Source organism: Rhamphochromis longiceps, linkage group LG7 (assembly GCF_057381845.1).
Source record: "Rhamphochromis longiceps isolate RC_006_pf linkage group LG7, R_longiceps_female_GT1.1, whole genome shotgun sequence".
In the NCBI taxonomy this organism is placed as follows: domain Eukaryota; kingdom Metazoa; phylum Chordata; class Actinopteri; order Cichliformes; family Cichlidae; genus Rhamphochromis; species Rhamphochromis longiceps.
The window spans coordinates 68,697,346-68,723,372 of record NC_140563.1 but is presented as its reverse complement, the minus strand read 5'-3'; the positions used below and the strand labels follow the sequence as shown (position 1 = coordinate 68,723,372).

Here is a 26,027-nt window from a genome sequence, read left to right as displayed (position 1 = left end):
TAACATACATATATATACGTGTATGTATATATATATACAAGGAGTGCAGAATTATTAGGCAAATGAGTATTTTGTCCACATCATCCTCTTCATGCATGTTGTCTTACTCCAAGCTGTATAGGCTCGAAAGCCTACTACCAATTAAGCATATTAGGTGATGTGCATCTCTGTAATGAGAAGGGGTGTGGTCTAATGACATCAACACCCTATATCAGGTGTGCATAATTATTAGGCAACGTCCTTTCCTTTGGCAAAATGGGTCAAAAGAAGGACTTGACAGGCTCAGAAAAGTCAAAAATAGTGAGATATCTTGCAGAGGGATGCAGCAGTCTCAAAATTGCAAAGCTTCTGAAGCGTGATCATCGAACAATCAAGCGTTTCATTCAAAATAGTCAACAGGGTCGCAAGAAGCGTGTGGAAAAACCAAGGCGCAAAATAACTGCCCATGAACTGAGAAAAGTCAAGCGTGCAGCTGCCAAGATGCCACTTGCCACCAGTTTGGCCATATTTCAGAGCTGCAACATCACTGGAGTGCCCAAAAGCACAAGGTGTGCAATACTCAGAGACATGGCCAAGGTAAGAAAGGCTGAAAGACGACCACCACTGAACAAGACACACAAGCTGAAACGTCAAGACTGGGCCAAGAAATATCTCAAGACTGGTTTTTCTAAGGTTTTATGGACTGATGAAATGAGAGTGAGTCTTGATGGGCCAGATGGATGGGCCCGTGGCTGGATTGGTAAAGGGCAGAGAGCTCCAGTCCGACTCAGACGCCAGCAAGGTGGAGGTGGAGTACTGGTTTGGGCTGGTATTCAATTCAATTCAATTCAATTCAATTTTATTTATATAGCGCCAAATCACAACAAAAGTCGCCTCAAGGCGCTTCATAGATACAGAGAAAAACCCAACAATCATATGACCCCCTATGAGCAGCACTTTGGCGACAGTGGGAAGGAAAAACTCCCTTTTAACAGGAAGAAACCTCCTGCAGAACCAGGCTCAGGGAGGGGCGGGGCCATCTGCTGTGATTGGTTGGGGTGAGAGAAGGAAGACAGGATAAAGACATGCTGTGGAAGAGAGACGGAGATTAATAACAGATATGATTCAATGCAGAGAGGTCTGTTAATACATAGTGAGTGAGAAAAGTGACTGGAAAGGAAAAACTCAATGCATCATGGGAATCCCCCGGCAGCCTATGTCTATTGCAGCATAACTAAGGGAGGATTCAGGGTCACCTGGTCCAGCCCTAACTATATGCTTTAGCAAAAAGGAAAGTTTGAAGCCTAATCTTGAAAGTAGAGATAGTGTCTGTCTCCTGAATCCAAACTGGAAGCTGGTTCCACAGAAGAGGGGCCTGAAAACTGAAGGCTCTGCCTCCCATTCTACTTTTAAATACTCTAGGAACAACAAGTAGGCCTGCAGAGCGAGAGCGGAGCGCTCTAATAGGGTGATATGGTACTACAAGGTCATTAAGATAAGATGGGGCCTGATTATTTAAGACCTTGTATGTGAGGAGCAGGATTTTGAATTCAATTCTGGATTTAACAGGAAGCCAATGAAGGGAAGCCAAAACAGGAGAAATATGCTCTCTCTTTCTAGTCCCTGTCAGGACTCTTGCTGCAGCATTTTGGATTAGTTGAAGGCTTTTCAGCGAGTTTTTTGGACTTCCTGATAATAATGAATTACAGTCGTCCAGCCTGGAAGTAATAAATGCATGAACTAGTTTTTCAGCGTCACTCTGAGACAGGATATTTCTAATTTTAGAGATGTTGCACAAATGGAAGAAAGCAGTCTTACATATTTGTTTAATATGTGCGTTGAAGGACATGTCCTGGTCAAAAATAATGGATTGGATTTATATAGCGCTTTTCAAGGCACCCAAAGCGCTTTACAATACCACTATTCATTCACTCTCACATTCATACACTGGTGGAAGCAAGCTACAGTTGTAGCCACAGCTGCCCTGGGGCAGACTGACAGAAGCGAGGCTGCCATATCGCGCCATCGGCCCCTCTGGCCAACACCAGTAGGCAAGTAGGGTAAAGTGTCTTGCCCAGGGACACAACGACCAGGACAGAGAGCCCAGGGATCGAACCGACTCCAAGGTTCCTCACAGTGTTACTGGAGGCCAAGGTAATGCCATCCAGGGTAAGAATCTGGTTAGATACCATATTTCTAAGATTTTCAGGGCCGAGTATCAGCAAAGATGAGCTTGTGGGGCCTTTTCGGGTTGAGGATGGAGTCAAGCTCAACTCCCAGTCCTACTGCCAGTTTCTGGAAGACACCTTCTTCAAGCAGTGGTACAGGAAGAAGTCTGCATCCTTCAAGAAAAACATGATTGTCATGCAGGACAATGCTCCATCACACGCGTCCAAGTACTCCACAGCATGGCTGGCAAGAAAGGGTATAAAAGAAGAAAAACTAATGACATGGCCTCCTTGTTCACCTGATCTGAACCCCATTGAGAACCTGTGGTCCATCATCAAATGTGAGATTTAAAGGAGGGAAAACAGTACACCTCTCTGAACAGTGTCTGGGAGGCTGTGGTTGCTGCTGCACGCAATGTTGATGGTGAACAGATCAAAACACTGACAGAATCCATGGATGGCAGGCTTTTGAGTGTCCTTGCAAAGAAAGGTGGCTATATTGGTCGCTGATTTGTTTTTGTTTTTGAATGTCAGAAATGTATATTTGTGAATGTGGAGATGTTATATTGGTTTCACTGGTAAAAAGAAATCATTGAAATGGGTATATATTTGTTTTATATATATATATATATATATATATATATATATATATATATATATATATATATATATATATGTACCATAGTGTACAGGAACATCTGTGCTGAGTATAACCTGGAAGTCCCGAGGTCAAAATGGGAGATGCCCCCAAGGGTGGTAGAGAATGACCGAGCTAAGATCCTGTGGGACTTCCAGATACAGACGGACAAAATGGTGGTGGCTAACCAACCGGACATAGTGGTGGTAGACAAACAGAAGCAGACGGCCGTAGTGATCCATGTAGCGGTTCCGAATGACAGCAATATCAGGAAGAAGGAACACGAGAAGCTGGAGAAATACCAAGGGCTCAGAGAAGAGCTCGAGAGGATGTGGAGGGTGAAGGTAACGGTGGTCCCCGTGGTAATCGGAGCACTAGGTGCGGTGACTCCCAAGCTAGGCGAGTGGCTCCAGCAGATCCCGGGAACAACATCGGAGATCTCTGTCCAGAAGAGCGCAGTCCTGGGAACAGCTAAGATACTGCGCAGGACCCTCAAGCTCCCAGGCCTCTGGTAGAGGACCCGAGCTTCAAGGACAAACCGCCCGCAGGGGCGTGCTGGGTGTTTTATATATATATATATATATATATATATATATATATATATGTATATATAAATAAAAGAATTGGGAGAATTGAACAATACATACATACATGCACACACAGACATACATATATATATATGTATGTCTGTGTGTGCATGTATGTATGTATTGTTCAATTCTCCCAATTCTTTTGATCTTTGGGCTGAAGGAAGGACAATACTCGGTGTATAAATGCTCAATCAACAATCCTTTATTCCATACAATTCAACACTTTAAGAGCACAAACCCTCCGGATGGGGAGACATGCATGCAGAGTGACACAGCAAATCTCAAACTGGTGGAGGGTTACTCAAGCTCTTATAGCCTCTAATGGGCAACACCTAGTCGTAAAGGCCTAAACATTCACATTCTTTCTCTCACACGGCGCCAAAGTTATGACCTCGGCTCATTGTTTTTCCTGCTCCCAACAAGGTGGTGGGGTGAACCTCCTGTGGAATGTGCTCTGTCTCCTCTGCTATCAGAACAGCAAGGCCCTGACTCTCTGCACACAATATTCTCTTCTTAACTCAGCAGTATAGTGCATCATAAAACAATATCATCCATTCACAATAAATCAGCAGTCTAATGTTCTAATATATGGTATACATATACATATGTGTATGTATGTGTATATATATGTATGTTTGTCATTGTTAACGTCACACCTAAAAACATAGCTTTTACTTTACGGTACAACAGGTATCATTTACTGTAATACCTGTTATATGCACGCGTGATACACAATAATAACACATAATAACCAATCAGACAGATTCATCAGGTAACATGAGAACATTCACTGCCTGGAACAGCGTATGGATGCTAGGGCTCCGGTGCACCGTCAGCCTCAGAATCTCCAGCTACTGGCTACTGTGCTGCTGTAGATGGAGGGCAACCAGCTATGTGATGGTGATTAACTTATTCACCACAAGGTGTCACTGCTGTGCTTCCCAACAACACTCACGCTACAAGGTGAGAGTCCCCTTTGTTGTGTCAGTTAGTGATGGAGACATATACAGGTATTTGCAGCAAACTATAATTGATTGTTCTTCTCTCCTAACTTCAGTGCAGCTTGTAGAATAAAAATATAAATGAAACTGTTAACATTAAAGCTAACAGCTGGCTGCTTTCACCTTTACTTTGTGCTACATTCCTGTTCATCAAAACATCATTGCAGACAAATAAGGTCTCCATGTACCTGACCTGAGTGCATCTCTTAGAAACAAAATATCACCTCTCATTCTATTGGCTGTACCTTCCAGTGTTGGGTAAGTTACTTTAAATTAGTAACTTAGTTACATTACTAGTTACTTCTATCAAAAGTAACTCAGTTACTTCAAGTTACTCGTTACTTTCAGAGTAACTAGTTACTAGGGAAAGTAACTTTGGTTTTACTCAGAATTCTCTTGTTAATGTGTTGCTTCCGTAACTGGATACCCAGCCAGACTGTCAGTCTTCTAGCTTGCTTACTTGCCACAGTGCACTGTGCCACCTACCAATAGAAAGGAAAAAAATAATGTGCACATTTCCACGAGAGAAATCCCACGCCTGATTCTATCCTATCCTGCTTTTTACATCCAACACAAAAACTGCAGTCGTGGTGCTTTCGATTGTACTCAGAACTCGGAAATTCTGCCTTCTGAATAGGAAGATGTAGGTAACACCAGACTGCAGATGAGCTGCTTACAGGGCTGGACTGGGACAAAAAATCGGCCCGGGGAATTTGACTAGAGACCGGCCGCCATTATAGGAAAAATCATAAAGCCTTTGAATGAAAATAAACCCTGTTGTGACAGTGATGTTCACTGTTCTGATGGTATATATGCATCAATCTATCAATCGTTTGTTGTAAGACTCAGATAATTATTTTTTTAAAAGCGAGACATTTTAAATGATAATAAGAAAGAAAAGTATTTCTTTGTGCCCCCCTCTCCCTGTTAATGCCCTACATGGCCCCCTGGCAGCACTTTGCTAGACCCGCCCCTGCACAGTTACCAGCTGTCAGCTACTTAGAAAAGGATCCTGGTGTTATTTGTCTCTCAGAAACAGTTCATAACTTCAACTCATTCATGTCACCTAAAAGGTAAACCTGTTTCTCCATCACCTGTTCAGCTCTGATGGTTCAGTAAGGACATCTCCTGGTTTCATCTTCATGTTTCCCTCTCACCACATATCCAAACCCACATCATGACCAGCAGCTTTACAGCTGTGGCTCCAGCAAACATCAGCTGATACTAGAAAGTAATATTAAATAAATTCTAACAACAGCTGATCAAGCTTGAACGTGCTGCTGTTGTTTATCCGCTGGTTTCCTCTTTCTGGCACAAAGTGGGCGATAAACAAACAACAGAGAAAAGCCGATCAGCTGATCATTGATCAGTTTCATGATTGAAGTAGAAACAGGAGAGGGAGGGGGGAGAATGAAAGAAGAAGAGGCAGCTGTGCAGCAAAGACACAGAATAACTGCAGCTTTGTCTTTTTCATTGTAGCTGAATTATGGGACAAACTGTTCCTTTTCACCTCAATAAGAAACGCGTAATATTTTCTCTGAATACCAGACGGGACGGTTGGCAACTCTAATAATTAATCTTATGAACAAAATAAAGTTCAACATCAGTAACATAGCACCCACCCAGCTGTATAGAAACTCCGTCATGCTAGCTAGCACGCAGTACGAAAAAGTCAGAATAACAAAAATAAACTCCACCTAAACTTGGTTCATATCTGACCCAGAGAGACTGCAGGTCATAACCTCTTACCTGAAGTTCAGTTCACACTCGGACCGGCGGCCGCCTCGGGTCTCTCCTCCTGTCTCCCCTTTCCCTCCTCCACCTGCTGCCTCCACCACTTGCTAATGTTATTGAATCTGTGGAAGCTCCGCGATGCCTCCACACGAAGTAACGAATAACCAGCATATTTAAATCCCAGTAACGAGTAACGCGTTCCTGGTTTTGGCATAATAACTAGTTACCGTGCTACTTACCACAATAATAACGTAGTTACTGTAACGCGTTACTTAATAACGCGTTAGTCCCAACACTGGTACCTTCATGATGTAAACAATGACGTGCATGCAGCGCAGGTATCGCCTCCAACTGTGCAGCCTTACTGGGTTTGCTGTGAAATATTTAAAGAGATCAAATATTTGCCGCTCACATCAAACTGGACTCTATGAACTAGAATTAGTTCAAAAACAATTGGTTAACATTTCTGTTTTTACATTTACGATTACCAACACACACCACAGAAACGTCTTTTCACAGAGGGCCACTTCCTGTGTGGATGAAGCAAACCGACAGCAGGCAGTTGTGATTCGCTGGCTGTGACTCACCTGAAGCGTTACAGGCCTCTCTGCTTGGACTGTTGGGCTGAGGCTCACCTGGGTCAGGATTGGACCGTCTGTGCTCAGAACATCGGCTCACTCTGATTCAATTCATGTCAGAACAAAACCAAGAACAGCTGGGTGGTAACTAAGTACAAAATACTTAAGCATTCCAGGTATCCGTGCTTTACTTTGAAGTATTCTGCTGATAATAAACGGGGCTAACGCAGATCGTTGTGTCTGTTGCTGTACGTCAGCACAGAGATGTTTCAGATAAATCACCTAAAAAACTCACAAGAATGAAATTGACATTCATTTTCCTCAACACCTGAGCAGCAACACTTGTGACCTCCACTGACTGGTAAATACCCAAACTCTTTACTCCTCTGCTCCTGTACGATGGGAGATTTTACCCTGGAGTCATCTTTGTTAAAACCAGCAGCAGTTTAATATTTTTAACTATGCTTTGAAAGTGTTTTCTTCAAATGGGAATTTAGAGTTGAAACGTGTTGTATTCAGCAGCCAGAGGCTAAATCCTGCCCTTCACTAACTTTAATACATTTTGACCTGCCAGGTTGTAGCTGTGGTCCGGTGCACAGAAGAGTGCACCTCTGCTGCATTTGCAATAAAAAGCTGACCAACGCAGAATGAAACTTAAAGGGAAGTTGGTGCCGGAGACAAAGAGAAACCTGTGCATGGATCTTCTCTCTTGATTTGTTGCAGGGAGGCTGCAGGGAGTCACTGAGCTCAAAGGAGTGTGTAGCTACGGCACAACAAGCAGTTTCTTTGAGCCGAATATAAAAGTGACGGAGCTTTATGTGCAGGTAAGTTGTAAGACTACGCCCGTTGTCCAGCGTGCTGTTGCCTAAATAACAAAGAAAACAATGACCCTGTCATGTCTGCGTCAGTCTTGAAAGGACAAACAGCATAATTATGCAGTTGCCACTTTAAAATAATCCTTCTTGTCAGTGGAAATTCTTTGTCATTTCCCAACGCGGACACTTGCAGCATGCTCTCATTTATGAGAAACTGGTGGAGTTTCTACGCCCAAAGATAACGATCTTTCCTCAAATGCATTCTTTTGTAAAAACAAACTCACAGTGAAGAATGTGAAGGTGGACACGTATCAGTGCCACTCTGTTAACCTGCTTAACCTGCAGTAACCGAACATTCAAGAGATTCCCCACCCCACCCCCGAATGCACAGACCGAGTGGATAGCTCACAAAATGTGTCTTTTTTCACAACAAATTCTCTCTTAATGTCCATGAAAGAACTAGAAAAGCTGATCGCGTCCTTGATTGTTAACGTGAGCTTGTCCATTGCTCAAATGAGCTGAGCTTTAAATCAGCAGAAATAAAAAGCTAAGTGTTTCTTTAATACAGCAGTCAAATGTGGAATCAGCTGCTGCCACTGGGTCCAGTTTTACACGTTTGTATGAAAGTATATTTAAAGCTCCAGAAAAGTTTCATTTACCCCTAAAGATGCAAAATGCTCTTCATGCTTCGTTAGAAACTGCATTACTTATAAATGTGGAAATTATATATTTATTATTATTTATTTTTAAAAAAGGAGAACACTGAGGTCGATTAGCTCAGAACTTTGTTTTATATCTTCTCTTTGAACAAGATAGAAATTTAGGGGTAACATGGCCTTACAAACCTATTACACACAGCCTATTCAGTTCATAGGCTGTGTCTATGAACTAAAATTAGTTGAAACAATTGGTTAACATTTCTGTTTTTACGTTTGACTACGCACGTTTAGCTTCATTTCTGCAGTTCCACAATAGTATGTGTGTTTTATCCCTGGTATGAAAAATGTTCAGCTGCTGACGGGACAGAGTTCTTTGGAGTCGTGATGCAAAAACAACCTTTATCTTCACGGCGATGTCACACAGACACACTGAACACTGATTCTGAGGAATGCTTGACTTAACAAACACTGGTTGTTGCACAATCACAAAGCAGAACATGAACATATTTCAGTCTTCTTCTTCCTCCTGCTCCCTTCAGGGGGCGCCACAGCAGATCATCAGCCGCCATCTCCTCCTATCCCAGCATCCTCCTCTGTCACACCAACCCTCTGCATGTCCTCCGTCACTGCGTCCTTTGAGGTCTTCCTCTTTTCCTCCTGCCTGGCAGCTCCATCTTCATCACTCTGTCCAGTATATCCACTGTCCTTCATTCCCTGCTTGGTCATCTCTTTTCACTTCCTGTGTCATTGTCTTTTATTTTCTTATCTCTAGTCTATGTCAGAGCGCCTGTTTCCAGGCCCCGTCTGCGGTCTCCAGTTCCTTGTGCCTTTGGATTTTCTCCCTTTTGGACTTTTCACTTTTGCCCATTGGGACTTTGTTTTGTTTTCTCATTGTTTGTTAAATCTCACCTGTTTTCCATGTCTGCATTTTCACATCTCAAAGTGATATTTGAGTCAATTTCAGGGCCTGTAAAGAAGTTTAATCAGTAATTCAGCTTCTACCAGGTTCTGACTGTGAGCCTCAATTACACATACAGTCGGGGAAGATGGCCCCGCCCCTCCCTGAGCCTGGTTCTGCTGGAGGTTTCTTCCTGTTAAAAGGGAGTTTTTCCTTCCCACTGTCGCCAAAGTGCTGCTCATAGGGGGTCACATGATTGTTGGATTTTTCTCTGTATGTAGTATTGGATTGTCTACCTTAGAAGAGGAAAGCAGGTATTTGTTAGACCTTTCTCAACTTCAACACATTCTGTATACATGTTCTTCTACATGAGGTGTATATGTACAGTGGCAAGTGTTCATATTTTCTGCTTGTGAAGTTGTGTCTCATTGTTGTTTTTTAAATTCTTCAAATGCAGTCATCACTTCAAACTATTCACAGTAAATGATTTTTTGTTTCTATGGGCGGAGTCTCCAACTTTGTGATTGCAGCCTTTTCTTAGAACATAAATCTGTGTGTAATCCACCAGTTTAACGTATCCTTCCAGTTACTTTGGAAGCTCTCACACTCAGACCTCTGAGCCGAATCTGAAACTTCCTTTTTGAGAGATTTCAGGTTCAGCTCATCAGAGCTTCCAGATGAAGTTCATCCCAGTTTAATTCTGATACCACTTACAGGGACGCTTCCCCTGCTCTTTGTGATAAATCCTTAAAGTATTTTTCTGGAAAGATCTCAGCTTTAAGGGCTTCTCATCCATCTCATTCATCATCAGTTTTAGACCCAGTTCCAGCCTCTGAATGCTTGACTGTCTTTCAACAGTTTGAGCCAGTGTCTTATTCTGCTTTAAAAGATATAATTGATCATCTCAAAATCTCTGGTTCCCCGCATGATATTCTTCCTTCTCGTTTCTTTAAGGAAGCTTTACATGTTATTGGTCCTTGTATCTTATCTCTGCTGAATGCATCATTGTCATCAGGTTGTGTACCGTCTGTCTTTAAGCATGCTGTTGTGCAACCTATTATGAAAAAGAAAAATCTTGACCCTAATGCTCTCACTAACTACAGGCCGATCTCCAAACTCCCTTTTATTTCCAAAATATTGGAAAAGGTAGTTCTAAAACAACTTCAGGCCTTTTTAGATGTAAATGGTATTAATGAAAAGTTTCAGTCTGGTTTTAAACCTCGCCACAGCACAGAGACAGCCTTACTTAGAGTTTTTAATGATCTTCTTTTAACTGCTGACTCTGGATATTCTGTGGTCTTAGTTTTACTTGACTTGACTGCTGCTTTGGTTAACCACAACATTCTTCTATCAAGAGTGGAACATGTTGTTGGTCTCAAAGGTTTTATCTTGGTTTAAATCTTATCTCTCAGAGAGGTCGTTCTCTGTTGCTATGGGGCAACACTCCTCGGCTTCTGCCCCTATTTATTGTGGTGTGCCTCAAGGGTCCGTGCTCGGTCCTGCTCTCTTCTCTTTGTACATGTTGCCCTTGGGATTAATTTTTAGTAAATACAACATCTCCTTTCACTGTTATGCTGATGATATCCAGATTTATTCACCTTTGAAATCTGATGTGACTGCTTCTTTGCAACCTCTGTTCAACTGCTTGCATGAAGTTAAAATTTGGTTATCACATAATTTTCTTACATTGAACGAGACCGAAATCATAGTCTTTGGTAGTCACACTCCGCTAAACCAGTTAGCTGATGCCCTAGGCCCTCTCGCTAGCCATCTCTCGCCCACTGTAAGAAACCTGTGAGTGTTCCTGGAGGGCTCTTTTAAACTTGAGAAACAGGTCTCCACTGTGGTAAAAAACAGCTTTTACCAGTTGCGTCAGATATCCAAAGCAAAGCCGTTCCTTCCTTTAAAGGACCTTGAAAAGCTTGTCCACGCATTTATTACATCCAGATCGGACTACTGTAACTCCCTCTACTCGGGCCTCCAACACTCCTCTCTTTGCCGGCTTCAGTTAATTCAAAATGCAGCTGCGCGTCTTTTAACAGGTACGAGAATTCATGAACACATAACTCCAATGTTAGCCAAATTACATTGGCTCCCTGTTAAATATCGCAAAGATTTTAAAATTCTTTTGTTCACTTTTAATATTCTGAATAATTTAGCGCCCAGCTATCTGAACTACTCCACTCATACAATCCCAACAGAGCAGATCGTCCAATCACAGGCTCCTAGCACAACCTAGGTCTCGAATGAAGTCGAGAGGTGACCGGGCCTTTGCATCCGTGGCACCCAGACTCTGGAATAACCTCCCTGTTCATGTTCGTACTGCCGAGTCGATCCAGTCTTTTAAATCACGTCTTAAAACTTATCTTTTTACTTTGGCTTTTGATTCTAACTAGTTGGTCTAGCTTGTTGTGTTGTTACCTATTGTTTGTTGTCCTGTTTTATTGTTTGTTTTAATTGTCTCATGCTTATACTGACTGTGAAGCACTATGGTCAACACTGTTGTTTTAATATGTGCTATATAAATAAATTTCGATTTGATTTTGATTTGAATTCAGTCTAGTTAAGTTTACTTCTCCATGGCACCGTTACAGTTCTGTTACCTTTCTTTCCTTACAGTTCACCATGGATAAGCTGGTCTCCGAACTTTTCGGCCTCTGCCCAACCATCATCGAGATGTATGACAATATGAAGGACAATGACGAACGCTGCAGGCGGATTGCTGACAGGGTCAGAGCTTTGGAGGGACTGGTTTTAACCGTCAAAGAAAGGGGATCAGGCAGAAACTCTGGCGCTGTGGAGAAAGCGCTGAAGGAACTCCACACCATCTTGAAACATGCTGAGAAACTGGTGTCAAAATTCTCAAAAAATAATCGGCTTAAGCAGTTCATGATGTCAGGCAGCATTGGAGCAAAGTTCAGCGAGGTGAACCAAAGACTCACTGAGAACTTCCAGATGCTTTCTGGAGCTCTGCAGGTTGAGCAGAGCGACATACTGCACAAGGTGTATGAAACTGTTTTAGGGCGCCCCTACACACCGCTGCCTAACCCCCCATGTCCTACGTTTTCCCCAGCAGCACCGCCTATCCCCTCTCCTCCCGTGTCTGCCGCCTACATCATGGCACCCATGCGGGCTTCGACGCCTGTTCTGGCCCAGCCTTTCTGCAAAACTACAACAGTTCGCGTTCTTGTCTCCAATAACATGCCCCCGATGCCCGTCATTAGGACCATCAGCCCTGTTTCTGTCGTCAGAACTGTTTCACCGATGGGTTTTCGGCTCTACTAGTTTGGCCAGTCGCTTTGCATGATTTGTGATCAATAATAATCCCTATTTAATCCTCATGGGCCTTCATTCCTCCTGGAAGGTCTTCTTGACTGGGAAGCTGTGAAGGTAACTTTCATTCTCGAGAAATTCTTTTGTAAAAGAAATACTACTTTTTTTCACGATTAAATAGATTTGAGAGGGATTCAAAAACAAACAATTTTAATAAAGTTTTGTGAAACAATGAAATTATTCCTTGCTGAAATGAGTGCACACATATTTATTCTCTTTCACATTGTTATGTAATTTGTGTCCTCTTGTCCTAGTGCTAAATGAATCTCTAATAAATCAAGGAGCCTATGTGTGTCTGTGTGGTTTTCATCTAATTTAACAATCGTTCATCTGATCTGCTTCAAACTGTGCAGTCTGAGGATGCAGCGTGGTGATCAACAGTCATGTCATGGTCCTGCGGCCATGACTCAGTGACTTTGTGTTTATGTTCTTTATTTTTATTATTCTCTTTATTATTCTTGGGCTGTTTTGGGATGGTTTGTGTTTTGGGACTTTAGATACTGGGTTTTGGGTTTGTGCTCCCTCTATTGGTCCCTGGTGTTAGTGTTCCCCTGTCTCGTCAGGTTAATCAGGTCCAGCTGTGTCTCCCACCTGTGTGTGATTTCCCAGTGTCTCTTTGTGTACTTATAGTGTGTGTTTTCCTCTGCTCCTCGTCGCGTCGTCTGTGTTCATACCCTGTGAAATCCCCTGCGTGCTCTCCCTGCTGTTCTCCCTTCATGTTCAGGTTTGCCACTCCTTTGTGTAGTTTCACCCAGTTTAGTTCATCCTTAGTTCTGTTTTGCCATCTCCACTTTATGTTTGATATTGTCAATAAATCGCCTTCACATCTGAGTAAGTGCTGCATTTGAGTCCTCCTTTCCACTCTTCACACGGCTGCTGCCCCGGACCGTGACAAGTCATTGGCTAATAACGTAGCACTACACCCTCTCGTCCAATCGCATAAGCCCATGAAATGTCCCCTGGCTTCACGGACAGGGTTTACGTTGGAATAAGTTGGACAAATCTTTTAAAAGTTGCCAAGAAATATCTCCCACTAATGTTTCTGTCGCATCGGTGAGCTGAAACGCCAAACTAGTCGGATCGAGTGTTCAGCTGTTGCAGAGAAACACTGAGCCGGATGAAAAACCTTTCCTGCGTTTCTGTTTTCTTCTTCTTTTCTGGAATTAAAATTCACAGTGAAAACACCACAAAGATCAAGAATAATACATTCGTAGGACTTTTATACTTTTACACATCACATATAAATCAAGTTGAAGAATGAAGCACATCATGAGCTAGTTAATTATAATAATCTCAAATATTTTAAACTTTGTGATTTCAGAGGTTTAACAAAGTTTCCTATAATGTGTGGTCTGATCTTCATTGCAGGACACAGTAGAACGTGTTATTTTCTTGGGCTGAATTTGATGCCACTCCTTTCTGTGTCTCCTCCAGTGTCTCCTCCTGCTCTGCTAATTTTGCCTCCAGCTTGGACATTTTTTTCTCGTTTATCCAGCTTCATCTCCCGATCGATGTGTAGAGCCCCAGACAGCGATATGTAGTCATCAGTGAGGCTCTTGTTCAGATTTTCAAACTCTTCCACATCTGATTCATCTTGTGAGCCTCTGTGAATTTGATGTTCAGTAGTTCAGCTTTCTGCAAAGTCTCTAGGAAATTCTCCAGAGCTTTTTTCACATCAGACAGCTGAACTTCCTTCCTCTGGTCGAGGAAAAACACCAGTTTCCACAGAGCTTCAAGTCTTTTCACGACGAGGGGAGCCTGGATCTCCAACTTCCTAACTGGCAGACCACAGGCAGTAAGGATGGGTGGACATGTCTCAGCCTCCACCACTCTCAGCACTGGAGCCCCCCAGGGGTGTGTTCTGAGCCCCCTGCTGTACTCTTTGTACACATATGACTGTGTGGCCACTACCAGCTCCACCACCATCATCAAGTTTGCTGACGACACCGTCGTGGTGGGCCTGATCTCTGATAACAACGAGACGGCCTACCTGAAGGAGATTAGGAATCTGGAGAACTGGTGCCAGAGGAACAACCTCCTTCTAAACGTCAGTAAGACAAAGGAGCTGATAGTGGACTTCAGCACTAAGCAGGAGAGGAACTACCAGACCCCCGTCATCAACGAGTGCCCAGTGGAGAGAGTGGACAGCTTCAAATACCTCGGAGTTCACATCACGCAGGACCTGTCATGGTCCTGTCACATCAACACCGTGGTGAAAAAGGCCCGACAGCGTCTCTACCACCTCAGACGCTTGAGAGACTTCCAACTGCCCTCCAAGGTGCTCAGGAACTTTTACTCCTGCACCATAGAGAGCATCCTGGCGGGAAACATCTTAACCTGGTTCGGGAACAGCACCATGCAGGACAGACGAGCTCTACAGAGGGTTGTGCGGTCAGCTGAGCGCACCATCCGCTCCGAGCTCCCTGACCTGCACTCAATCTACAGCAGGCGGTGCTGGACCAAGGCCAGGAAGATGGTGAAGGACCTCAGCCATCCCAACAACAGACTGTTCTCTCTGCTGAGGTCAGGAAAGCGATTCCGCTCCCTGAAGACCAACACAGAGAGACTGAGGAGGAGCTTCTTCCCGCAGGCGATACGGTCTCTCAATCACGCCACCACACAGTACTGACCCACACATACAGTTCTTACACACACACTGGACTTTCTGGACTTTGTTTTCACTTCATTACTTAAATCACGCTGCTGTTATTGTGTATATGCTGCTGTTATTGTGTATATATTTATTTATATTTCTTCATACATTCTTATATAGTTCTATATTGTGTATTTTGTTGTACAGTTATTTTATTTTCAACTTTAATTTATATATTTTATCTTATTCTCCCAGTTAAATTTACCCTTCATTCTAATTTGTGTTGTACAGTTATTTCATTTTTAACCTTAATTTATATTTTATTCCTTCTTAGTTAAATTTACCCTTTTTAATCTTTCATATTTATTTCCTATCTTATTCATAGCCTTTTCCTTTTTTGTTTTCTTTCGGTCACGAGCAGTTGTCCAAGCATTTCACTACATATCGTACTGTGTATGACTGTGTACGTGACAAATAAAATTTGAATTTGCTGGACATTATCCTTCATCTTCTCAATTGTTCTGTGAACATCCTTGAATGTCGTCATTATTTCCTTGTTCAGCTGAAGAGACATGTGCCAGGGAACAAAATGTTTTTATTCAGCCCTCAATGAGTCACATTCAAATTATAATGACTAGGATTGCTGAATCTCTGAACCTCACGTTGAGCGCACATGGACTCCTCAGCGACCACTTTCACAAAGAAAACAGTTTCCTGCTCTGCTTTTGAACGTCTGGTGTCCTGGTGCAGCCACAACAACCTGGTGCTGAATGCCCAGAAGACAGTGGAGATTATTGTGGACTTCAGGAAGCACACAGCTCCACTCCCCCCCATCATCCTGACTGACACCCCCATCACCTCTGTGGACTCATTCCGCTTCCTGGGTACCACCATCACTCAGGACCTGAAGTGGGAGCCCACCATCACCTCCGTCATCAAGAAAGCCCAGCAGAGGATGTACTTCCTGAGGCAGCTGAAGAAATTCAACCTGCCAACACGGACGATGATGCAATTCTACACCGCAATCATCGAGTCCATCCTCACCTCCTCCATCACCGTGTGGTACGCTGGAGCCACTATCAGGGACAAACAGAGACTGCAGCGTGTTGTGCGCTCTGCTGAGAAGATGATTGGCTGTCACTCTAAAAAGTAATTAATGGGATCTTTAGTCATTACTTACATATATATGTTGTTGTGAAATGAAAAATCAAGTTCATAAATACTGTTAGACTTCCTAATTAAAATTTTTATTTTATTGAGTTCGGGTGACACATAAATTATGCCTCTTTACTCAATATATAATCGTGATTTGTCTGAATTTAAAATCTTCTTTTAATCAAAAAACAATATAATTTTAAGTTCTGTCGATGTAAAATACAACTTGATGACGTGTAAACAGCTCACAGTTCCCTTCTTCTACACAAGCGGACATATTCAACAGCACGTGTTCAAGGTTTATCAAGAGCTGTGTTCATCGCGAACGGTGAGTAATTTTATGCGAAATTACACATATCTGCAGTCGCTCTGGATTTTGTTAGTTTACTTTAAAACAACGACGTAACATACATAACATACATCTTAGCTTGCCCCCGCGTTTGTGTGTTTTAATATACACACAGCAGCTAATTCCGCGATAGCATAAATTGTTGGGCTCTTTTTGGAAAATTTAACACTGACGTTACTCTAATGCAGACCACTGTAATTGTCTTATAATTTTTAAAAGATAGCGGACGTTGTTAGCCCCGGCGCAAACTACTATGCTAACGTAGCTAGCCAAGCTAAGTTGTGTTCACTGTGATTTTATTTTTGAAATGTGAAATTTATTTTTTGAAGGGAAGCATTTTATGTTAGTAATTGTTAAGAAACGCTTCTAAATTTTCGTAACGTTATGGGGTGAAGTTCAACCCCATTGGCTTCTGCGCAGGAAGTGCGGTCGCCATTAGTCCGGTGTGTCTGTTGACTGCTAAGAGCGGTTCTTCACCGGCTGCTCGGCCTATTTTCACAGGTAAAAGACCAGACTTAAGTGCACTGTGCCGCATATGGTAGGCTAGTTAGCTGTCCCTAATTTTTGGGTACTTTCCGTGTTTTGTAGAGACGTAGAGGCGACGTGCATTGGCACTGGCTGTAACATTGATATGCCTCAATAAAGGTTGAAAGTAAGAAAAAAATCAATAGCGGGCCGCCATCTTGGTTGGGTCCCCATTCGCCACCAGTGCATTTTTTCTACTGAGGAATGTATTCACCCATGGTAAATAAGGAAAATGTTTAAATATTTTTCCAAACAGATAAGGCAAGAAAGGTCAATAATCCCACATATGGTTTCAGTAGTATGCCAGTTTTTGCAACACTAGAGTGCACAAAAATGACCATAGCTGCTGACTCAGCATTGATTCCAATTTGGTTTTGGAGAATGAAATGAAAACAGATCAAGTGGGATTATTGACATTGTAGCTTGTGTATAAAAAAGTTTGGGTTTTTTTTCGTATTTACTTTCAGAAATGATTCTGTCCTGTCATGCCACACCTTATGTTTGCTTTTGTTGATAAAAAAAAAACAAAAAAACTAATATATATATATATATATATATATATATATATATATATATATATATATATATATATATATATATATATACACATATATATATTACGGAAGCGTAGAGCTGCCACCCAGGCAAAAGAAAAATACAAGTGTATCACGTTATAACGTGAAAGGTTTATTGTTCTAACAAGATACTTTTCACGTTTGAACAACATAATATCACGTTATTACAATATACATAATTATCACGTTCGTACAATATAATTATCACGTTCGTACAATATAATTATCACGTTCGTACAATATAAATATTATATTGTACGAACGTGATCATATATTGTACAAACGTAAAAAAAAAATACCATTACAATAACATTTTTTATTGTAAGAACGTAAAACGTGTTGCATTCGGAAACCCAAATCCATGGTAGTTGTGGAGAGTGCACGCTCGTCAGAACTGGCACTTAACTTTGAATGCCCTGCTTTCAACATGGACACAAACACTGATAGCCCACTTCTGAGATTTCTTCGGAATCGTGGTGTACCTGAGGACTGTCTCTTACGAATGCTACAAGAACACGTAAGTGCACTCTTGAGGGGGAAACTTGTAAAACTCGCTTTTTACGAAGTTACAGCGTCTAAAAATGTGACATATTGCTAAGTTAGCAACCACAGCGGTTTTCGCTTCTCTCGCTTTGACTGCGTAAGGACGTAACGGTAGGCTGCATTGGTGTGGATCTTTAATATGGAATGGAGAATGTAAAACAAATTAACCCGCTGTATAAAACTGGGTCGTTGTATGACCACATGTTACTACTTAACCCGTATGCAGATTCCAGGTTTCTTAAATATATCGCTATATTATGTGATGCACAATGTTTCCTTGTTTATCTAAAAACAAATGAATTAAACTGTGTTTATATTGATATTTGTCTTCAATTAAAAAAAAACAGTGAGTTCAACCCTTTGTGCACTGTGCAACTGAAAGATACGTGAATACTAATTTACTTTTTCAAAGGTGGGCGTTGTATATACTGTAATATTTCTATTAATAACATGTTAGAGAATCTCATTAATGTTGCTGCCATAGAGAGAGGAAAAGAATAAATGCTAAATATTGATGGCTGCCACTAAAATAATAACAGACAATTATCAAAACACATGTGAAATGTACATACATTTTTTTAGTGAGGTACCTCATGTGGTGTGGCAGCAGGTATACCTTGTACTTCTGTATAGTAATAAATATCCCTGTTATTACAGATTGATGCCACAGTGATTGATTTCATGGATGACAAGACCCTGTCTGATTACATCCCAACATATGGTGACCGGATAGCTGCCAGACGGTTCTGCTTGGAAAAATTGAAGGAAAAGATGGGAATCAATGAAAATGAGAAGAAACCTGATCATGAGGAGGCATTTGTTTCTAAGAGAAAAAGAACATATGCAAAAAACAACAAATGGGCTGAGAAAAAGACTCGAAAAATTGAGTTAGGGTGAATCCATGAAGGTAAGCAAGTGAGAAAGCGCAGAGGAGGAGGAACAAGGACCTTTGATGTGCCCAAAGACTCCAAAAAAGCTGACATATTACAGTATGCTAAAGATCTTTTCTTTCCAAGTGGAAAAAGCAAATTTGGAAGAAGGGAGGTGTTCAGTCATGACATATTAGACTATCAGGAAGAGGCCGTATTTGATGAAGATGTCACAGTTGGAGAACTCTACTCAGCACTTAAAATGGGAATGTTGAGATTTTACTTGTGCACAAGAAGATTTTCCAATGATGAAGATGATGAAGAAGTTTATGATAGAGGGAAAACACATGTAAACAATGTTACACAACTGACTGACTCACATCAAGGAGATGAAGAAGCTTCTCACACTGTTGTGATCTCATCATCAGAATCTAGGAATGCTGATGAAGATGTATTATTAGACACATCTGAGGTAATGATTGGACCCTACCTTGGAGAGCCTCTGCCTTGTCAACTTGATGACACTGTAATAGATGAACCATTCCTGCAGTTTGAGGAAGATGATCTGGTCATCACATCCATTACACTTCCTCCAACAAACACAGCAGTCAGTAGTCCAGAAACATCTATAAGCAATGAAGCAATAAGCTCTGCAGGATCATATGATGTTGTCTGTGTTACCATCAAACTTCACAGGGTTACTATTCTGGAGGAGATGATCAGCCAGTTCAAAGATCCAACACTCCTCATACACCCTCTAAAATACACCTACATTGATGAAAAAGGAGCTGACGCAGATGGCGTATCAAGAGATGTGTATGCTGCATTTTGGTCAGAGTTTGTGGACAACACAGCTGAAGGAGAGGAGTTCAGAGTGCCATCACTGTCTCCTAAATGGCAGGAAGAAGAGTGGAAATCCATGGGTAGAATTTTACTGAAGGGATTTCAAGACCATGGATATTTCCCTTGTCGCCTTGCTCCTGTTTTCACAGTGGCACTCATCTTTGGTGAGAATCAAGTATCAGATGATCTGCTGTTTGAAAGTCTTCTCTTTTACCTAAGTCAATCAGATAGGGATCTGATAACAAGGGCACTAAAAGAAGAGCTTTCAGATGAAGACAGGGATGAAGTGCTGGATCTCATGGATCGCCTGGATGTATCAGTGCTTCCAACCAAAGAGAACTTAAAAGGCCTTCTTCTGAAAGTCGCACACAAACAATTAATCCAAAAACCAGCATATGCCGCAGAGAAAATGTCCTTAGTTGCAAGCTACTTCCTAAAAGAAGCTTTTCAAAGCCCACAAGATGTCCTACAAATGTATGAGGATAAAAAGCCAACAACGAGAAAGCTTTTGAAGTTGCTTACTGCCTCTCCCACCACTCAAGCAGAGAAGCAGAGCTTCAGATTTCTGCACCAGTACATCAGAGGACTTGACGATACAGGGCTCAGAAGGATGTTCAGGTTTCTTACTGGGTCAGATGTCATCTGTGTTGACAAGGTTGAGGTACTGTTCACGCCTGTGGATGGACTGGCACGACGACCTGTGGCACACACATGCGGCCCTCTTCTGGAACTACCATGGACATACACGTCCTACCCAGAACTACGAAATGAACTGGACAATGTTTTGGCTGCTAAAAGCTCTTATGAGTTCAGCATAGCTTGATTAAAGTCCATCATGTTTAAACCAAAGAATGAAAGGTTTGCACTAACAATGACTGGCTATGAAGCTCTAAAGTTTGTTAAACCCACAAACAGGGAACACATCATTGTATAAAAAAAGAAAGAGCTTAAATTTCAGGGAAGTGTTTTATTTCATATTTGAATTTATTTTCAAAAATTGTGGATAACATCAATTTGTTTCCACCATGAAAAATGTAAATTTCAGTTTAAATTTTCATACTTAAAAGTTTTACTAGTTTAAATGTTAACTAATTATGTTTAATAAGTTCATATGGTTAGCAGCAAGTGGTGAACTATGCTTATTATTAGTTCTTATCATGTGTCAAGGTCCTTTTCCACAGGTCTGTGGTGCAGTTTTGTAGGATACAAGATGTCTGCTAGAGGGGATGTTTTGTTTAGTAATAATTCAAAAGACTTAATATTAATTATTTTCAAGTATATTTTTTTTACCTTTCCACCAGTCATTTGTTCAGAACATATTTTAAGGGAATAACTTTGGAAGGCAATGTGTTTGATGCAATAGTTGACTGGAATAAAAGACAGAAAATTGGCACATAAGTTAAGTTTTGTAGTGTTTATCAAGAGTCCGTGTTTTCTTCTCCTTGAACACAAATAAAAGGGAGGTTAACATCTAACACTATTTGTTAATTATTAAATAATGCAGAATTTGTACATTTACCAGTTTACAAGAAACTGTTCGTGGATGAATAGCAGTTGCACAATGTGTTCAGTAAAATTGAAAACAATATTTCATGAATGATAATGTATAGGATCAGCAGTTTAAAAAATGTTTTTTTGACAGTCTTAAAACAGAAATCAGATATAATAGAAATTCCGTTAAAAAATAATTGGAAATGCCAAAAGGTTGGAGTACGCAGATTTGGTTAAATATATTTAGACATGCTTGCTTGCTACTATCTTGAACCGAAAATCCAAACAAAATAATGATTGTCTTTTCTATTGTTTATTGCACAAATAAAACATTGTACCCAAAAATATATGCGTAAAAATTCCCAAAGCCCAATTATATTTAGGTTTATAAGTCCTTCAGTATATAGGCTCTCAGGAAGAGATACAGTTCAATGGATTCATCTGCTGTGCTTGGTGGAAGTAAGAAGTTCTCTGACATTATAAGGCAACACAAGCTGAAAACGGTTTCATCACAGGTATAAGGTCCTCTCTGTTGACATTCTTGCTTACAAGCATCCACTGCCTCCCAAGAAACCTCTTTCAGATGATCCTGTCCTCCAAAGAGATGAGGGATGGTGTACATGAGAATCGGACGTCCACTTGGAGCAACTGCATTTCTGCTTCTGCGTATTATGTGGGTGTTCCACATATGTGCAACTTGCTGCAGCTCTTCCTATTCAATATTAAAAATTAAAAAATCTCATATCAGTAAAAGAACACATTTCTCTTGGCTCAACATGTTACCCAAAACGGCGCTGGCACGGCTGGCAGCCTTAACCCAATTTCCCTCGGGATGAATAAAGTACGATAAATCAATCAATCAATCAATCAATCAATCAATCAATCAATCAAAAGCACCACACAATGACAGTCGGAAAAACAGAGTTTATCAAAAATACTCAACAACAAGAATAACAGTGGTAGACACGTGATACTTTGGAAAATTTTAAGTAATTATTAAACGTGAATTGTTTTAGACAGTGCGATTTTATGTTTCTGGCCAGTGAAATATGCATTTTTTTTCATATCCTCAACGGAGTGATAATAGGGATGGTGCATGGTAGGTGTTAAAGCAAACTTTTTATTCTCTCTCCGTGTCTCTCTTTCTCTCTAACACACACACACACACACACACACACACACACACACACACACACACACACACACACACACACACACACACACACACACACACACAATGACTCATTAAAAGAATATAAACATGGTTACATACCTCGATGACGTTCAGGCACGTAAACAATATGAGCTGCTTGTCCAAAAAACATCCAGAAAAGCAGTCATGATCTTTTAGTTCCTGGAGACGATTTATCCAGTGCTGAGCATGATGTCGTCTCAGAAAGGCCCACCAGCCTTCAATACGCTGATTGTGATTGCTGGATCCAGTAATAAAACAGTTTCTGACGTTCGGATCCATAGTCCAGCGCAAGAATCGTTGCATCTCGGCCATTATGACATTTTCTGTTCCCAAATCAGAGCGAATCCTAGCAGGTGTTCCCATCCTCTTTTCAACTTCTGCTATGAAATAGCCAGCAATGACTTTGGGATCATTGTTTGTTGAATAGGCATGAAGCCAAATCATAACTCTCGAAAACCCATCAATAGCTCCATTTATACAGATTCCAAAAGGCTTCAGTTTGTCATAGGAGTCAACATGCCACATGAAATTTGGTCCAGGATTTACATACGTGCGTCGCATTAGGCGATTTCTGCGTCGTTGCTCAACACCGTAAGGGTCAAGATATTTCAGTAAATGTCTCACAGTACTCTGCGTGACAACATAACCTGCCTGAATGCAGTTCAGGTGGTTTAGTTTGTATCCATGGAGCCTCCCATGTCCCTCCAGTTGATCAATAAGAAATCGTGCCACCTCAATCGGATCGGACTCATTCTTTCTCCTGTACAGTCCCATGCGTTTTAGGTTTCTTCTAAGTGTCCGCATGCTTATCACAATACTGTCCAAACTGCTCAATAACAGCAAAATCTCCCCATGCCTCAATCCAAGCATAAAATAGAACTTAATTAATTCCAATAAACGAGCCATTTTCTCGCACTCTGATCTGCACTGTCACCCACTTCACTATGTTTTACACTTCCGTATCTTTACGGCAATATATCATGCTCGAACAATAAAATATATGTTATAACGTGAAAATTTTATTGTTCAAACAATATAATTATCACGTTCGTACAATATAATATTTATATTGTACGAACGTGATAATTATGTATATTGTAATAACGTGATATTATGTTGTTCAAACGTGAAAAGTATCTTGTTAGAACAATAAACCTTTCACGTTATAACGTGATACACTTGTATTTTTCTTTTGCCTGGGTGGCAGCTCTACGCTTCCGTAATATATATATATATATATATATATATATATATATATATATATATATATATATATATATATATATATATATATATATATACACACATATACACATATACACACACACACTGTATGAAATACACAATGTTGACAGCATGTGATGGAGGAGTCGTTCTGCTGAATATAAAATAGTGGAACAGTTTAGAAAAAACACCTTTATTGCTGGTGGAAAACTGTCTAGCGAGTTTCCAAAACTATCAAAAAAATAACCGCGTCTGTCTCTCAAAATAAACAGCCAGCCAGTGTTCCCCGGGCACTGTAGAAGGGTGAGTGTTTACAATAGCCATAGCTGGGAGTCTTTGAAGCTGCGCATTGGGTACCTGATCGCAGGCTAACACGCCAAGAAAATGTGTTTTTATTGATAATCATGCCCATCACAGATGTTGGTTCTATAGTGTTCATGACCGTCTTTGTCGTCTCAATAGTAATCCAAGAGCACCTGTCTCATGTTAGATATTTCAATGACTGAATCAAACACAGAATAACACAACACAAGCTCTTGGCCAACGCCCTCAGCGACTTTAACTGCCGTTTTGATGAGCCATCAAGAAGCCTTCACACAATAGAGACACTTTGGACACTCACCCCCCCAGAGCCATCACCTTCACCCTGCACCCCCCTTCTTCACCCTAGACCACCTTCTCCCACTACAACCCTTCATATTCATGAAGCAGATGTGAGGAAGCAGTGTAGCAACTCTTTACCCTATTCAGGATACATCTCACTGTCAATCTGATGTCGGGGATTGTGACGACAGACAAAAGTACATGCTTGTGGAAGAGCGCGTGTCATAGATGCCTAAAAGGAGCAGATAGAAATTTGTCAGGTGAGATGCCAAAACCTTTTTAAAAATCTACAGCAGCATAACAAAGATGTGAAACTTAAAGGTTTGTTATGCATCAGTTTGCTTATATGCAACTTCATTTGTTCAAGATTTGTAAATTCCAGAGGATACATTTCAGGCCAGTCTTAACCTTGTAACAAATCAAAGCCAACCAACCACACGGATTTAATATTTACGTTGTTGCACCTCCTGAGTTGGTACTGATCAGCCTGGCCATGCCCACACTGTAAACTATTCCCCTGCTAAGATAATTTTTCAAACCAGACTGGCTGCATAGATTTCCTTGTTGTTCTTGCAGGTTTCAAAACTACATTCTCTGGGCTGCCAGCCTATTCTCTTTCTTGGCCAGAATAACCATAAGGGTCATATTGTATGAGACCTGATCACCCACATCGAGCCAGTGGAAGATGCTGCGCATGAGATCCTCATGAAGATGAGGAAACTTTATGAACACCTGCTGAGGAGATGTCCTCTGTCCATCATTTCCTTATCAGGTAGCCTATCCTAGCGGACTCAGGGTACACCCTAGATAAGTTGGCAGTTCATCATGGGTTACCAACCACCATTTTCAACACTGCAGTGACTGCTCACACCCTCACCAGAGTCCTGACACCCCTCCCCACCCATCACTTTCACTCAAGACCAGGTACAGTTGCAGATTAGGAGACTCCAATCAGGCGAGTCTGCTGGATCAGACGAGTGGGTCCCTGTGTCCTCAAGTCCTGTGCCCCCAGCTTTTTTTGAGTCTTCCATAAACTGTTCATGCCGAGTCTGCAGAGGGTCCCAGTGCTGTGGAAGACATCACATCCCAGTGGCCCCCAGGATTACAGGCCTGTGGCACTGACCTCCCACATCATGAAGACCCTGGAGAGACTCATCCTGGACCAGCTCCGACTCATAGTCAGACCACATCAGGATCCCCTTCAATTTGCTTACCAGCCATGTCTTGGAGCTGAGGACGCCATCATCCATCTGCTCAATCATGACTACGCCCATCTGGACCAGCCGGCGAGCACTGTGAGGGTCATGCTCTTTGACTTTTCCAGTGCTTTCAACAACATCAGGCCGACTCTCCTGGGTGATAAGCGAACAGCGATGCAGGTGGATGCTTCTTTAGTGTCCTGGATTATTGATTACCTGACAGGAAGACCACAATGTACGTCTTCACCTTGTCAGACAATGTTGATCAGCAACACAGGAGCACCACAGGGGACTGTCCCCTCGCCCCCCTACACCAGACTTCAGCCACTGAACAGAGACCTCCATCTGCAGAAGTTTTCTGATGACTCTGCGGTGGTTGGATGCATCAGCAGGGGCGATGAGTCGACTCCTTTGCCACGTTGAGTTGCAAAGGAGACTTGACCCCTGTTTCAATCCACGGGGTCAACGTGG

At 41.6% G+C, this 26,027-nt stretch overlaps 1 protein-coding gene and 1 pseudogene across 4 annotated transcripts; both read left to right on the top strand.

Annotated features, from left to right (window-relative positions):
• The first annotated feature begins 3,843 nt into the window (after positions 1–3,843).
• On the top strand, positions 3,844–13,248 carry LOC146666872 (mixed lineage kinase domain-like protein). Of its 4 annotated transcripts, none has more exons than XM_085411438.1 (2): positions 3,844–7,511; positions 11,679–13,248. In XM_085411438.1, exon 2 carries the CDS (start codon positions 11,685–11,687, stop codon positions 12,342–12,344), a length of 660 nt encoding a protein of 219 aa, XP_085267564.1. In that variant the 5' UTR covers positions 3,844–7,511; positions 11,679–11,684; the 3' UTR covers positions 12,345–13,248. The 4 variants fall into 4 exon arrangements, with proteins under 4 accessions (XP_085267564.1, XP_085267563.1, XP_085267562.1 ...); XM_085411437.1 differs by lacking the exon at positions 3,844–7,511 and adding an exon at positions 9,265–9,373; XM_085411436.1 differs by lacking the exon at positions 3,844–7,511 and adding an exon at positions 10,962–11,101.
• Positions 13,249–17,895: 4,647 nt separating this feature from the next.
• Positions 17,896–21,130, top strand: LOC146666871 (uncharacterized; annotated as a pseudogene).
• Positions 21,131–26,027: the final 4,897 nt, after the last annotated feature.